Source organism: Agelaius tricolor, unplaced genomic scaffold (assembly GCF_023055355.1).
Source record: "Agelaius tricolor isolate 1412-34295 unplaced genomic scaffold, bAgeTri1.0.p SCAF_62, whole genome shotgun sequence".
Taxonomy (NCBI): Eukaryota; Metazoa; Chordata; class Aves; order Passeriformes; family Icteridae; genus Agelaius; species Agelaius tricolor.
In genome coordinates, this window is record NW_027269322.1 from 345,405 (window position 1) to 362,231 (window position 16,827).

The 16,827-nt window shown below is 41.6% G+C and overlaps 1 protein-coding gene across 3 annotated transcripts in view; it reads right to left on the reverse strand.

The window, feature by feature from the left end:
* Nucleotides 1–558: 558 nt before the first annotated feature.
* The window catches only part of TEAD1 (TEA domain transcription factor 1), a 156,685-nt gene continuing 140,416 nt past the window's right edge, over nt 559–16,827 (reverse strand). For all 3 annotated transcript variants that reach the window (XM_071456627.1, XM_071456626.1, XM_071456628.1), the window contains 3 exons: nt 8,733–8,873; nt 7,456–7,608; nt 559–6,379 (listed from right to left, as the gene is read on the reverse strand). In XM_071456627.1, coding sequence (XP_071312728.1) covers nt 6,266–6,379; nt 7,456–7,608; nt 8,733–8,873 — 408 coding nt within the window. In that variant the 3' untranslated portion in view covers nt 559–6,265. The remainder of the gene's footprint in view (nt 6,380–7,455; nt 7,609–8,732; nt 8,874–16,827) is intronic.

Genomic DNA, 16,827 nt, shown 5'->3' on the forward strand with positions numbered 1-16,827 from the left:
CTCTCATCATACCAGGTACAGCTGTCAGCTGAGGGGCAGGTGGTTTAAGAAAAACAAGAAGTGAGTCTCTTGAAAACATGGCACATTTTTAGGACCTCAGTTCCCCCAGAGCTCAGTGTCCTGGAAGAAACAACCTCAGCTAACTCCCATGCTCATCAGTTCTAGTTGCTTTGTTAATGATGTCTGTACCATTTTTTCTGTAACATTTTGAACAGGTCATTCCTGCTTCTGCAATTCAGAGAGATGGGTGGCTTTTCCCATTGTCATGGTGTGGATTAAAGAGCGTTTCACAAAAATCCACTACCATTTTTTTAGGAAGACACACAGGCAAGAATTAGGATGATGGACTCTTCATGGAACACCAGATGTGTGTTCTTCCAGATGTGCCAGCCTTGAGTGCCAGCCCTCCAGGCCTCTGTAGATCCTGCTGGATCTCCCTCACACCTTGAGGAAGGTGCACAGGCATCTCTGCAAGTCTGGCCTTGTGCTACTTTGGAAAAAGGTTCCGAAAGCTACACCCAACATTAAGAAGAGATTGAGGTAAGAGATTACGACAAATGCACAAAACACTTTCATTTTCTTTATTTTCAATTGATACTGTATGAATACAAAGTTTCTAGAAAGCTACAAAAATTCTACCACTTTATCAAGAAGGCATCAAAATGTGTCACTTTGCAAAGACATGAAAACACCTGCAGTAACCGACACAAAAATAGCATTTTTAGAGTGATGAAATAATTGCACTTAACTGTCATGGATATTAAAGTTATCACACATATGTACCGCGAAAGCTAGAATACATTTTTTTTTTTTTTACAAAGCACTTTATAAAAAAATTCTCTGCACACAAAACCTATAATTTTCATATTACTATCATACTAAAGATAAATTCACTTTAAAGCCAACACTTAAAACATTTTAAACAAAAAAAAAAAGGTACCAGTACCTACACACAGACAATAACAAATACAAGAATACTGTACTGCCAAGAGGTTTGACTGAAACTCCTTTTGAAAGCTTCTGCAAATATGTTAAGAAAACATTGGAGAACATTCAGTTTTTTCCAAGAGCCTTCCCTCACTGTCTAACCTAGAGGTACTTTATCATCAAAAGGCAAGTTCTACATCAAAAGTTACCAGCAGCAGTACAATATTAAAGTAACCACTGACCATATATGAATATGCTTAAGTCACAAACCCATTTTATACACATTACACAAATAAACATAAAGTGAGAATTCCATTAAGTCATTTACAAATGTGAACAAATGCACATGGCAAAAAAACCCCAAAACAAAACAAAAACCCAACCTGTTTTACATAAAATGTACTGAAGAATTAAAGGCTATTCAGGTTTTCAATGTTATAAAATTCTTTTGTCTTTTTTTTTTCAGGCACATATTGTATTTTTTGTCTGCAGTCATGAGCCTGAATCAGAGGCCCATAAAACAAAATAAAACAAAAACAAAAACACATATTCTGTAAGGAGGTAACAGGGATCCATCTCCTTTTAGTCAACTGAGTGCATTTAAGATTTAATTTACACACTAAAACTAATTACATGACCTCAGCAAGAATGACCTGAAAAGTTAAAAGATGAAGATGTCCAGAGTGTTTCTTGTACTTTGACTTATCCAGCCTCAATCTTTCTTGGGGGGGCTAAACATCTGGTTATGAAAGATAAGAGGGGGAAAGGAGATCATCCTGAGCAAAGGACAAAGCCGGGCCCTGCTCCACACCCACCTGTGCCCAGGCACATGTATCCTCATGGGAAAAGGAAAGGGGGGACAACACCAGGGCTCTCAGTGGGACTGACTGAGGCCTCCAGGAAACTCCCAGGGCTGCTGCTTCAGGCTGCAGGCACGCCCTGGGACTCGCAGTGGAAAAATAAATAGCTATGGATTAGCACATCAAATGTCCTATCTGCCTTGGACTGGCCAGTTCCTTACATTCAACAGTAATGTACACCCTTCATTATTCCCAGGAGCCCGTCCCGTGGGGGCTCCACGGGACAAGCCACTGCCAAGCTGAGCTGTAGCTGTGGTGGAGAGGGAAAGAGAGAAACAGGCATTGGATCTGCGATTCCTTCAAAATAGTGGTGCAGTACCTAAACAAAATCAGTTTGGAATTCAAGTAAGTAAAACTACATTTGTTAGTAGTAATTTTTAACAGCCCCTAATGGTACCATTATGCTTGTTTGAATGAGACAGAGGTGTAGCTTGTCACAAACACTGACTAGTACAGCCAAAATGTTTGGCAATGACTGAAAAGGTATGTTCTGCTTGTGGGCCAAAAGTGTCTTTGCCCTACCTCAGTCTCATTGAGTTCAACAGAATTATTTGTCTTATAGAGGTAAGTGAGATTCAGACCTTGAAGGAATAACAAAAATAATATTTTAGAGAAAGGGAATTTGAATTATCACAATATTTACCACACAGTGTCACAATATTTCTCTATATAAAAAGTTAATCTTAGTTTTCATCAAATACTTTAAAAATCAAGTTAACAATGTATTCACAACTATATAATCCCTCTGACAGCTTTTGGTTTTGCTGATATTTGTTCTTTCTAAAATGTTGCTCCTCTTCCCATTGATTTCAGTTGTGGTGGAGAGTATGGCCCCCGTTCACAGAAGGTATCAAAAACAGACACATTAAGAGGAGCTAATTTTTTTTTCCCCCAAGACATCAAGTGGGAGGAAAACAAAACAACCCTGTGTTTTGAGTCGTGCTGGCCAGAGTTTCCCCAGCAGCACCTTCATGCACAATGCTCACCCTCAACATTTCAATGCTTAAAGCCACACGATTGCATTCACCCTCGCTATGCTCAACTCTCCTGCTCCTCTGTTCTGTGCATCTGACCTTCAGCATGCACAACTTTGTAAACAAAATCTGCTGTCTAAGCAAAGAATCTCCACAGATACCAAAATATTGTTAGAGGAGATCAACGAAGCCATGCTTGTCCACTGAAATTCTGTAGGATATGGATCTCTCATTATGCAGATGCGTGACTGGATGAAGAGAATATAAATGGGAATATTTTCATTTTTATATCACAGACGAATCAGTTGCTGGTTTGCAATGCTGTCAGAAATGGCAAACAGTAGATTTTTCTTCAGCAGGCTGATCATTAGCAAAATCCCTTTGCTATGAATGGTGCTCTTTTGTGAATGGAGGCCTGTAGATTCAACTTATTCCAATAAACCAAAGGCATTACGGTGATTAACTAAATATTTTTGGTCTCTCTACAAATTGTCATTATTATGGCAGCACTTTTCTAAGCTGGAATTTCAAACCAAAGGCACTTTCATGCTAGAGTGCAGAAGAGTCACAATTAATTATTTGGTCATGAAATTTAAAAAGGCAGCATTCATTAATACAATTCACTTTTCACGGAGAACTAGGGATCTGTAACCTTTCCTTTTGGTATAGGCATCTCACTGCAATGGGACTGACTTGTACAGACAGCTGGTTCACACCAAGCAGTCAAAGAGCATTTCTGCAGGGAAAAATACGGATATTTTAAAAATGGAACCAATTAAGAAAACAATGTATAAAATTTAATGTTAAGAGGCTAAAAGTTACTTCTAATATAATGCTAAGGCACTGCATATTGTAATGCTTTGGCAGCTCTCAATTAAAAGGTTCCTACAAAAAAGTAACAGTAACAAGATAAGTACTTCCAGCTTACAAAAGAGCTCACAGTTTACAGGCAGCCTGTTGGACTACACACCCCACACTCAACAGTTGAAGGATTAAGGCTTTTAAGAATTAACATATACAGGGTATGGATCATTTACAGAATTGTAAAGAAAAGACGATGGAAGTAGTTTCCCTAACGTTACATATGTGAACACCAATAAACATTGTGACTGTTTATACCCTATAGTTATGGCATATGTAGTGTGCCAGATCCTACAAAAAAAATCAAACTGTACCTGGATTTGCAAATTGACTTACATACTTTATATGCCTTAAAGAGTTTGCTTGTTATTAAAAAAAAAAAAAAAAATCACCAAACCCACAATTCAAACCCTAAATAAAAGACAACTTTAGAACAAAAACCAAAAAGTAGTTTTTGACTTGTAACACCAAGTGCTTAGAATAAAGGGCTACCGTTAGGCTGTTACAATGCAGTGCTTTTCCTGATGTGATTGTTAGTGTTAAAAATGAGCGTTAAAAGAGACCTTGCCATGGACATGTTCCTCTGTTCACAGAGTATCAACTGAAAGATCATCAGCCCTAATATCCACAAGCAGGTGACAGCTAGGCATCACAGCAACCACCCAAAGCATGCACCTCATGCAGTCAGATCAGGCTGAGGGATTGAAGCAGTCTCCCTTCCCCTGGGTGATGTTTGCATCCTCCTCGAGCCCCAGACCTCCCCAGCGTTAGGGATGGTTCCTGGTCTGACCTCACCTAGGCTCCAGTCTAGTCCACACATTCCAGCAGTGGGCAATTCTAACTGAAAGGACTATGCAGGAATATATAATTTAAAGAAAAGGAATAGAGTTGCTTGTTTGAAGACTACAGCACTGGGCCTGGGAGTGAATTTGATGATTACACTGTGCATGGGAACTGTGCTGGTTACAGGAACAAATCACAAGGGGTAGGGAGGAGGGGCCTGCTAAGCCTGACCTTTGAGTCAGGACTGCAGAAAACTCCCCTAAGAGCCCTCTTTGCTGATAACTCATCTCTGATCCCTAAGGTGGCTTGTGCTTGGCCAGGCAGCCCTCAGCCTTTCAGACAAATGTTCTGCCTGAGAAGCCTCTGCTGGCCCAGCACCTGCCCAAACAATTTCTGCTTGGGCAGTGAGGGGCAGCAGGAGGAGAGGAGCTGAGCAACACCCCCTGTCCCGAGCAGGAGGGCTGAGGCTGCTGCTCTCACCTGTGCACACCCCAGACAAACGCTCACAGCCGTGGTGCAAAGCCTTTCAGTGTTAAATATCTCCAGCTGTGCTTCACTTCCTGGAGTCTTCCCTGAATTTGTCAGAAGGATGAACACTACCACCTGGATGAACGCTTTCCAAGAGGACAGCAGACCCCACATGGTAGGTGTGTGTTTGTTTCAGATAGGGCCTTTGCCAGACCTGGAGAGACAACTGGGAGAGGTGTAAGAGCACCATGATTAAGAGGAAAAGGAGAAAAAAAAATTAAATTCTCCACTTTCCAATCTGCTTTGCCTGATGCTGGTTGTGATTCTCTAGCGTCTCACAGATATTAAAGCTGCTGATCCTTTCAGAGATGTACACACTCTTCTTTCAAACACATCAGTGTTTTGCTCTCTGTTTTGAATGACTCGATGCTGTTGCAATGTCAGTTGTTTCCATTCATCTCTTGATTTCAGAGTTGCAAGTTTTTTGCTCAACTTATTAGAAAACATAGTTGTCCATATAAAATATAACTGCACACACAAGACTACATATAATGCAAGTCTAAATCTTCAGTATTTACCTACTTATTGCAAAATGAGCCATCTTTTTCATTAAATAATCAAATTTTCATATTAGTACAATACAACTTTATACTCTTTTAAAATACACTAGATATGTTAAGGGTAAGGGGTGATGTTTTCTTTCTCTGCAATACCTGTTTGAAAGTTTAATGGATTAGAAGATTAGTTTTAGCGTTGAGAAAAAAATACAAAATTTGCCTAATTTTAGGACCTGTCTGTTTCTATCAGGCATTTCTTAAGGCTATATTTTTCATTTGGTTTCAAACAGAAAAATGTTTCATTTTAAAAAATAATTTAGTGAATTACATTCGTCCATATCTTTCACCCTAATTAGTTACAAAGATAATTCTATAAAGATTATTAACTTTGTGTACTCATTTACAGTTATAGCTAAAGATTCGTTTCAATTTCACTTGCATTGTAAAACAAGTATTTCATGTTGGAAAAAAACCCAAAATAAATTCTTATAAATGCTGTCAGTTTTTCCCCATGGCAAATGCTCTGTCATACATTTTTCTATCAGAATTAAAAATAGGCCTCCACAGACAGAGGCATTAGGTTCTTAAATACAGTCTTCCCAAAGAACTGTGGTTTACAAATTTGAAGAACACTTAGTTTTAGAAATAATTTTTACAACTGTACCAGAATTTCACAGCTACAATTATATATGAACACATTAAAAATGACTTCACTAAAACAGGATTTAGAAAAATGTGGGTGAAAGTTGGGCCAGAGGCACTGCCACTTAGTGTTGAGGTTTACAGTCTGTGTTTTGATAAAGAAGTGAAATGAAGTGTATATATAAATAACTGCTCAGTCCTTTACAAGCCTGTAGATGTGATGCTGTGCTCCATGTTCGCTGTTCGACACTTCAAATACACAAGCCATGCAGAGCAGGGTTTCTTGTGTATCCCTGTTTGTTACCACCTGTGTGGGGAAAGAAGAGGCAGACAGAATATCACACACCTGGAAGCAGCAGGGCTGTATTGTATTTGCAGGGTGCCTCGTGGCAGGGAGGAGTGATGCATCTGACTCCTTGTTCTCAACAGGCTGATTTATTATTTTATGATACTGTATTATATTAAAGAATACTATACTATACTACACTATACTAAAGAATACAGAAAGGATACTTACTAAATGCTAAAAACCTAATAATGAAAACTCCTGACTCTCTCCAGAGTCCTGACACAGATTGGCCCTGATTGGCCAAAGAGAAAACAACTCACAGCAGAATCCAATGGAACAATCACCTGTGGGTAAACAATCTCCAAACACATTCCACATGAGGAAAAACAGGAGAAGCAAATGAGATAAAAATTGTTTTCATTTTCTCTGAGGCTCCTCAGCTTCCCAGGAGAAAAATCCTGGGTGAAGGGATTTTTTAAGAAAATGTGAGTGCCACAGGTCTGAAGTAAGGAGTGACCTGTGTCACCTCAGTCCTGCCGAATCCCCTGGCAGTAGCAGCACGTAGCTCTGAGAGCTTGGCTGGGGTGACACCACAGAGCAACAGGGAAAGCAAGCTGGGTGACTGGATGAAACTGGCTCAAAGGCCACCACGTGGCCCATTCTCTGTGCTTTAGGTCACCTGTTGGGCATTTGCTGCCTGTTTTCCCTGCCCAAGAACTAATTAATGCCACTAACACCTGCAGCACTGTAACCCAGCCCCGGTAAGGACGCATCAGATGAACGCAGTGGTTCAAAGTTACTGCCTCAGGCTCTCTGCAAACCCCAGACTCGAATGGAAAAAACAGAAGTAAGCTGAAATTTGTGGAGAATAACAAAGATGTTTGTTCACACTCACAGCCAGCTGAGCCTTTTCATCCTGAGCGTCTTTAGTGCCCAATTCCAGGAGAATTATTCTGAAGTCAGTGGGATGGTTGCTTTGGTAAGCAACAATGACTTAGGGATTTGGAAACTGGTTCCCAACACTACCAGCTGAGCAAGCCATACAAAGCCTGAGAGTATTTTAGAAGTGGAAAAATAAAAAAGCCAGTCCATACCAATAAAATTGTGAAGTTTTCCAAGACGCTGTTCATCATGTATTTCTCTGGTAAATGCTTCAGCTTGTGTATGAAGTTGATCATGTATTCACACATGGGAGAGCGGTTTATCCTGTACACAAACCGACCATTCTCAAACCTTGCATATTCAGTCTAAAAAACATAAAAACCATTTAGAATGTCATCATTCAGAGACAGGAAGAAAGTGACTGGTAAATCTGCTTTTCCTTTTTTTTGCTTTTTTTGGTTTTTTTGTGTAGACAGGAGAAAGAGAAGTGGCTCAGACACACTCACACGCTGCTTGCTGACTCCCTGCCTTACCTGTGCTATGCCTTGCTAAAAATGCAAGGGATCTTAATTATCAATAATTATAATATCACTACTTGTTCTCTAACTCTAACTTGCAAATTAACAAACTGAATAGATGAGGATTATAAAGTCCCAAACTGAGTAGAAATTAATTAAGCCAAAAACTGTGATAAGATGATTTTATAGGAATTTTGAGGCACCTGTCTGCAAAGGGAACAGCAAAAATAAGCTAATATATTTGCACTGAAGTGTGCACATATGTTCTGTGTTTCCCTGCACAGTTTTTGTTTGTCATCTCTTTTGGAGCAGCAAGGGGCTTGATTGTTTAATATTGTTTAGGTTTTATTGTTTAATAAACAGGGTTTTTCCACTTTTCTCCAAGGAGGTATTTTCTCCCAGACCAGTTGGGTGAGAGGCCAAATGAATCTGCTTTCCTAGAGGAGCCCTTTGGGGGTTCTCTCCCAAATTTGCACTGAACCAGGACAACATACAAACATAGATATATTATTGCATGACTCAATAGGCAATTTATGAACTACAGAAAGATGTAGGACTACAGCTGGAAGAAAAGCAGACAGACTTGGATTGCTGAGGGAGGGTAAGGCTGTGGCTCTTGGACTTCTGCTGTCCAGCTACCAACCGCTCAGATGGTGGTTTCTGAGGATTTTTGGCTTTCTCTAAGCTTGGAAAAATAGAAATTATTAAAACAATTTTTTGTTATAGTCAGAAAACATACTTAGTTTAAGAAGGACATGAACAGCGATCAGGACATCTGTAAAAGCTCAACCTTCAGCTCTAGGCTAAAATTCCCCCCAAAAAACTGATTTGTACATGACAGATACGGGTCTGGGGCTTAGCCCTGAGCTGCAATTTCACTGTGCAGCAAACCAACCAGAGACCTGGCCACAGCCCACAGGTCTGGAAAGGTAAGAAATGACTAAAGGCACATATCCCATCACAATACCCACCTCTACTTTTTCTACTACTTGCTTTCCAAAGGAGCAGACTTTGGTGGAACAGGTGATTGTCATGTTTTCCGAGCTCTCGTACTGACTGGTGACTCCGTAAAACGCTCCTGTATCATCTTGGATGTTGCAGTTTAAGTCAGCCTGTGGGGAAAAAGGTGAAAATTTGATTTTTTTATTTGACAGTGTGAATAGCATAAGCTGTCACTAGCTCACCATTCTTTTCAGAAATAACGGGGGGAGCTTAATGGTGATGACAGTGACAGTGAAAAAAGTCTGTCAGGGAAGTAGCTGCCTAACTGTTGCAGTAAAAACCTTAGGAAATCAGCAATTTATTCAAATTTTAGACAATAAAAGATGTCCCAGTATTTCTGTGTGCTACAGGTGACATTCTTGTCTGGCAGATGGCTGATGAAATCCCTGGAGCAAAGGAATGATCACCTGAGAGGAGCCTGGCTCCAGAGCCAGCCCCTCTGAAGTGAAGCTGCCTTCAGATTCAAATTCAGCCCAGCCACCCCACTCCAGAGAGGCCACAGCTCACTTTCTCCTGCTCTTGTCTTAAAGCAATGAAACCCTCATGGCAGAGGAGACAGCTGGGCAACACAGGACGGGTTTCTGATAAGGCTCTGCCAGGCCATATGGCACTGGTTCAGCAGAACACTGGACTCCAGGCAGAGGCTGACACAAGCCCCAGTTTCCCGTGTGCCATGCCCAGCAAACACTGCTGCAAGGATCTGCTGGCTCCCAGCATTTCTCTGCAGCCTCAGAAACCATCCAGCTGCCTTTGATAGGCAGCACCAGAGACCAAGACTCACAGGATCAAGTGAGGAGCAGCTCTACCTTCAATTATTCATTATCCAAGCCCTGTGCGCAGCAGGATTAATTTGGCTACAAGCAAGCACACAGGTCACCTGCTGAATCCAGCTTCCTGGGCCCACAGCAGTGCTGGAGCTGTTCTGCCACTCTGCTCTTTGACATCACAGACCCATTCCTGCTCACATCAGAGCCCTCCACTTAAAAGCACACTGATGTGGGTACAGGCAGACCCTAGGGATATGCAGAGCTGGATTTGTTGATTCAGGCTTTAGCTCTACTGACATCTTTGATGCCCAGGGAGAGAGTGAGCAGGGTTTTCCTTTTATGTGGAAATAGCTGATCAGCTACTGCAGCATGGCAGCAAAGAATCACCTGAACTGGAAAGTTAGGCCAAGGTGAGCATTTTAGCAGGGAAATGCACTTCTGCAGCTGCTTCACTTGCAAGTCCAGCTCTGCTTGGTTCTATTCCTAATATAGAAATGGAATACATAATACTTGACAGGTACCTTCATGTTTACCCTCAGACTTTTTAAAAAACCTTATTTACAGCTATGCTTACCTGTGCCCCATCCCTGGAAGTGTTCATGGCCAGAGTGAATGGGACTTTGAGTAACCAGGTCTAGTGGAAGGTGTTGGATTTAGGTGATCTCTAAATGACCAAATGAATGACCAAACCATTCTATGATTCTAGTGTGGAGCACTCTCCACAGTTCAGGTCATTTGTAACTGCTACTTAATTTTTAACTTGGCAACAACTCATTCATCCCCCTTAGTGTCTGCAATCCTTATTTGTGGTGTGGCCTTGTGAGGCAATATTGTGATAACAGCACACCCTGAGCTAGTCTGTGGAGACACGGGTCTAGGATTACTGGGGCTGGCTTTGTAAATTACCAGTGGAGCAGCCTTCTGAGGTTTGCACACAGTGACACAAGCAGCCCCACAGTCAGGTATTTTGTAGAAGGGGAAGAAATCCTATCTCTGTTCCACCTTGTTCCTCACACCTGCCTCATGCAAGGCCAGCAGTTAATGTTAAATGTGCACCTAAAGCAGGGGCTGCCACGGGGAGCTGTGAGGAACTGGTCACACTTATCACAGCAAATAAGCAATTTGTCATCACAGCTGGCCTGCAATCAAAGCATGGCAAACATCTCAACATGGAGAGGGGCAGCAGCCACCAGCCGCGCCACCGCTGCTGCACACCAGGATTCCTGAAGGAGAGGGATTGCTCCTGAAACAGTTGCACTGCTGCAATTAATGATAATAATAATGATAATAATAATAATGATAATGACAATGATGATGATGATGATGATGATAATAATAATAATAGAAGCCATCTCTTAGAATGCAATTATTCCTGCTGCTACCACAATTGCAGTTTTACAAGCAAAGCATTTTCTTTCTTTTCAGATATGAGCAAAATACTTGAGAAGTCCTAACTAAACCACCCCTCACAGTTGTCAAAAATCCACTGCACAGACCTTGCATTTCAAGCTGCAGTAGCAAATGTTTAGAGTTAAAAAAGGATAACATTTTATCCGCTGCCTTCTGATTTTGAAGCCTGCTGAAAAAAAGTACCGGATTGTTCTATTTACATGCTGACATTTAACCTGGAGAAGTAGCACATGTGGCCATCTGTCACCCTGTTGTTCACTCCCACAGCTCTTGCAGCCCTTGCTGAGATCACTGGGAGTTCTGTGTACACAACACATCCAGGCTGGGGCCTGATGTTGCAGTGAGGAAACACTTGAAACCATCACTCAATTGTCATGATTTACCCTTATGCAATCACAACATCGTTGCAAAAGTCCCATGATGATGATCAGACAGATGAGAATTACCTTTATTTACTTGTTTGCTCCTGGATTTTTTTTTCTTTTTTGAGTCTAGCACACAGTAAAGGTGTTTTCAAGGAAGGAAAGAATTCTCTTTGTAAACAGTTTTCATATTCATCTAATTGCTGAGATTGCTGAGAGCTGAAGACTCTTCAAAACAGTCTAACACCAGCATTAAAAAATCATATGAGTTGGCAAGCAAATGCTTTTAAATGAAGGCTTCACCAAAGCCTCTTTTACTACTAAAACAACTTTGTCTTAAGGACTTAAGAATATTATTATGGCTTAAATAGCAAGGGATTTGTCTAAACATATACATCTGAAAGCTAAATTGTATTTTTCAAACTGATGAAATTAAAATAAATTTTTTGCTGGTTTTTTTCCCTTCTCCAAAAGGCAATGAGTACCCACGTGGCTGTGAGAGTTGCAGATGTGGGAACAAGGTGATGTGTTATAAATGAATGCCCTGGTATTCAGCTTTAGCTCCTAACTACAGCATTGATTCCAGGCCTCGTGTCTACATTTTAGAAGGGATGTTGGAAAATTGGAAAGTGTTCAGCAAAGAGCTACAAGAATGATTTAAGGTCTGGAAAACATCCTTTGTAGTGAATGACTAATGAAACTCCATCTACTTACTTTTTCCAAGGGAAGTTTTTCCACAACCTTGTCATAGCCTACAAGCTGCTACATGGGGAAGAGCCTTCTCCTAGATTAAATCTTGCAGAAAAGGGCATTAAAAGGCAGAAAGCTAAAGCTAAGCAAAAGCAAATTGAGAAAAAAGGCAGGGGCTGATAACCCTGATGGCCATGGAATGCTGGAATAATTCCCAGATGAGGAGAAATCACCTTGGGGTCTTTCTTCCCCACCTGAGTATCTGGCAAGGATGCTCTGGTTTGAGTAGTTTGGTCCTGTCCAACGGCAAACATTACTTAGTGAGGTTCACTGCCTGAGCTACATATGGCAGGTAGGGCTGCATAAATATAACAACAAAATTGAAATACAGAAATTGATCTTATTAGTTTTCTCCTTATAATTTCCTGTTTCAATGATCCTTGTGAAAAAGGTGACAACAGCCAAGCCTCTGGAGTGCTGTCACCAGCTCTGGTGCATTATTTCCAAGGTGCTCTGTCTCCAGCATTTCAGACACAGGCTGCAAGCCTTCCTGGGCTATAAAACAGCTTCCCTCCTGTACAGCTTCTCAGGCAGCTGTGCTCTGAGCTCCAGGCACTGGCCCTGGGGAGCACTCTTGCTGCCTATACAGATAAATAACTTTTTCAATGGTGACTTCAAATATATTGGTGTGAGTTCAAATATTATGGCATTTCAAACATTATTGGATGATCACATGTAATGAACAGGAGTCCATTTACTCATTGAGTTTTAAAGATCAATACAATTTAGGGGGGGAAAAACCCCAAAACCACAAATGGAATTTTTAATTTGTTTTTTTTTTTTTTTACTTTCAAGAGTAAAACTCTAATTTAGATTTATTTCCAGGCACTGAGTTTCATATGAATGCACTTGGAGGTGGAAGAGGCACTCAGATTTCTGGCACCTTATCTCCAGTGCAAGAGCATGATTAATTCATTAATAAAGCACAGCTTGTCAATGGGTGGCACTGGAAATATTGCATATTAAGAGCACCAAGTGTTCAACACACTGAATGGAGAAGTCTCTGCCAGTGTGCTGGAGCTTGCACCTACAGAGAGATGGCTGCAACCAAATAAAGAGTAAAAATAAATTTAAAATAAATGAAAAAACCCATTCCCTTTCCCAGAGCTCTCAGGCTCTGTGCTACAGGCAGGGGCAGAGGGCAGAGTGCTTGTGGAATAATAACAGCTTTGGCTAACACAAAAGCAACTCCAGCAAAAATTGCTGAGAAGAGCCTAAATCCATCCTGCTGAGTAGAAGGAAAGCAGCGCCCACTGGAAGCAGTGGGACCTGGGGAGGGCCAGGGCAGTTTGCAGTGGCCCTCAGCAGCTCCCATTGGGCACATAAATAATAAGGTCACTAATTAGCAGCACCTAGGGCTGAGCAGCTGCTCCGAGCAGCCGTGGGCAGGTGGGTTACTCAGCACCCTGCCTCCTCCTCCTCTCCAGAGCTCCACCAAGGAGCAGCCATCCCAAACTGTGAAGCAATTTTTTCCAGAGGGAGCATCTGGGCCGTTGGCTGTGCAGGAATTGTGTCCAGGGCTGGGTTTGGGATGGGCAGCCCGAGCTGCTCCGGACCCTGCCCCTTACCCTGCTCTGCATCCTCCTCTCTGTGCCACGGAGTGCCCTGGGGAAAACACAGTGCAGGGCTGCTTTCTTCCACAGCTCGTTTGCTTTGCATACATTTGCATGCTGGCCTTGGAGCCACTCATGCTACAGGCCCCAGTCGTGAGTGCAGATTGTTTGGCAGTCACACTGTGTGTGTGTGGAGGGAAGTCCCAGATTCTGGATTATGCAATATAAATTACAAGAAAGAAAGGAGAGAAAGGAAGAGAGAAAGAGAAGAAAAGAAAGAAAGAGAGAAAGAAAAGAAAGAGAAAAGAAAGAGAAAAAGAGAAAAAGAAGGGATGAGAGAGAGGAATACAGAAAAGAAAGAGAAAAAGAGAAAAAGAAAGAAAGAAAGTGAGAAAGAAAGAAAGAAAGAAAGAATGAAAGTGAGGAAGAAAGAATGAAAGAAAGAGAGAAAGAAAGAAAGTGAGAAAGAGAGAAACAAAGAGAAAGAAAAAGAAAAGAAAGAAAGCGAGAGAAAGATAGAAAGAAAAAAGAAAGAAAGAAAGAAAGGATGAGAGAGAGAAAGAGAAAAAAAAGAAAAAGAGAAAGTGAGAAAGAACAAAAGAAAGAAAGAAAGAAAGTGAGAAAGAGCAAAAGAAAGAGAGAGAAAGTGAGAAAGAGAAAGGAAGAAAAAAGAAAAGAAAAGAAAAGAAAAGAAAAGAAAAGAAAAGAAAAGAAAAGAAAAGAAAAGAAAAGAAAAGAAAAGCAGCCACAATTGTGCGTGAATGAAAGGCACAAAGAATCTCTGCACCTTTTAAGAAGGCTGGAGGCACATGGGGATAAATTCAGGAGGGGGTGGGAGGAGACCACAGGCACAAGCCATTTCTGAACACTGATTAGATGGGTAAATTGTTTGTTCCAGTGTATCACAAAGAGAAGGAGCATTATTTTTCATGCCACAGCTGTTTTGAATAAGAATAGGAATAAACTTAACTATCCTCCTCATGTTACTTACCACTAATTATGGCATATATTTACATCTATAAAACAGTGAAATTTTGGGAGACATAATTTAATGCCCCTTTATTGTGTAGATTCCTTTATTTCCATCCCACATTTGAATTTCAAAAATGTTTAGGACTTCAAAGCATCTTTAAAAGCTTGCCCTAATTATAATATGCATTACTTTCTAAAACTCCTAGTTTGCATTGCAGATTCCTGCAAATAGAGGCATTCATTTTAAACATCAATTAATATCATCCACGCATCTTCAGATGAGTTTGGGTCTTGGTTTCAGAGTTGCAGTGAGCTCTGGCTAAGCTTTCCTCAGTTAGAAGAATAGTTCAAGCTACTGCAAACACAGAATTAAGTCAGTGGATCAGATCCACAGAAAGCCTGACAGGCCAATATTAATTGATATCAGTTGTTTTCTTCCTATGTCACCAATGAGAGAACAACCATTCTCCTTTCAGACATATTTGGTTCCCAAACCTGTCCCTGTAGCTGCAGAAATCAGAGTTCAGGTTGGCACAGAGCATTTGGCAGTGTGAGAGACACAAAACCCAGAATTTTATTGCAAGGTGTGCTTACACCAGCACTGAGGATCCCAATGGAGGCAGGACCCACTGCACAGTGCTGTAGGTTACATGGAAAACTCATGCAAAATTTGCCTCAAAATTTGCACTTGGGGTTGAGGCAAAACCTGAGAGAGAAATAACAAAGTTACAGCAGCAGAATTTAGTCTAGGAGGCCCAAGTGTATTGCTTAGAATTAGAGAATTTAGGAATAGGAGTGAGCAATCAGTGGGGCTAGCACTAGATATGAACATGGATAGAACCAATAAAAGAAACCAGCACAGGCACCCTGTGTTGACTGAGCTTTTAGACAGGCTAACTGGAACTTCAAAGAGCAGAGAACTTTGGGGCTATTCCCAAGTCACAAAAGCAGTTTAAATACAAACTGACCACCAGGAATATTGACCATCCTCAGATTAAGGTTTGATGGCACAAATCACTCCTGGTTGTTTTGCACAGATTGGGCTTAGCCCCATAAGGTGAGAGAAGCAGGATTGTGCAATTAACCTGCACCCAGGGAAAGGTTTCCTCCACAGATACTCTTCAGCCTTCTCTGAATTCTGCATCAGTGTTCTAGGACAGCTTTTACATTTGTTTAGCCACCTTTATTTTTGTTTTAATTCTATAACCCAGTAATTTCCAGTCTCATACCCCTGTCACACAAACCTCCTGTGCCACACCATCAGGACGTTGTTCCTTATTTACAGCCCACCAAGTGAAACTCCCCCTGTTAGTGTAAAAATCTGTCTCTGTGGCAATTTCCCTGAACTCTGGGGTTCCAGTGGCTCTCTGGGATAAGGCAGAGGAACAGCCATTGCATTCCAGGTGCAAGGCAAGGACCAGGGCATTGCCTTGCAGGGTGTGGGGTTGCTGGTTTGAGGTGGTGTAGGAGGAGGAGTCTCTTCCTTTTGTACCTCCTGCACTTCTAGGTAGGCAGAGGCCCAAAAGTGTGACATCCAGTTGTGTCACCAGGAGCAGGGCCAGAAGCTTATTCATTCCCAGCATCAGGCTGTGTTTCCCATGAGATACAATCTGCACAAACCAATAAAGCTCTGCAAAGCAAAGCAAACTTTGCTTTGTACTCCATCCCAGGGCTGCCTGGGTAGGTCAACTCCACAACTGGCAGATGTCTTCTTGCAAGATCTCAGACCTTTCCCTCCCATCTTTTTTGTAGTCAAACCTTATTACTGAAATCAGGACAAGAGGGAAAGCTGTGCTGGTGAGCAGCCTGAGGCAGAACTAAAGGGGAAAGAGCCAGAGGAGTATTCTTTCCAGCTACCAGAGCTCAGCTGCCTTCTGCCTTAGTCATCCTCAGCACAAATACTCATCTGTGGTCTTCCTGTTTCCCATATTCCCATTCCACAGCACAATTAATGTCTAAACAAAACACCCTTTGTGCTACCTCCAGTGGCATGCTGACTTCCCTTAAATCCATTTGCAGGGTCACCATTCCTTCTGGCACCAAATCCTCACCTTCACTTTCAAGCTTCTCACTCTCCAGCTTCCCTTCTCTGTTTTGCTTTGACTTTTTTTCACTCAGACCCTGCCTTTTGTTCACTGACTCTCCTCAGAGTGCTTTCACACCTGTAATTATTTGCCCAAGCTAAATTCACTTTCCTCTTTTGCCCACCCAAACAAGGACTGCCACGATCACCTGGGATGCAGCAGCTTA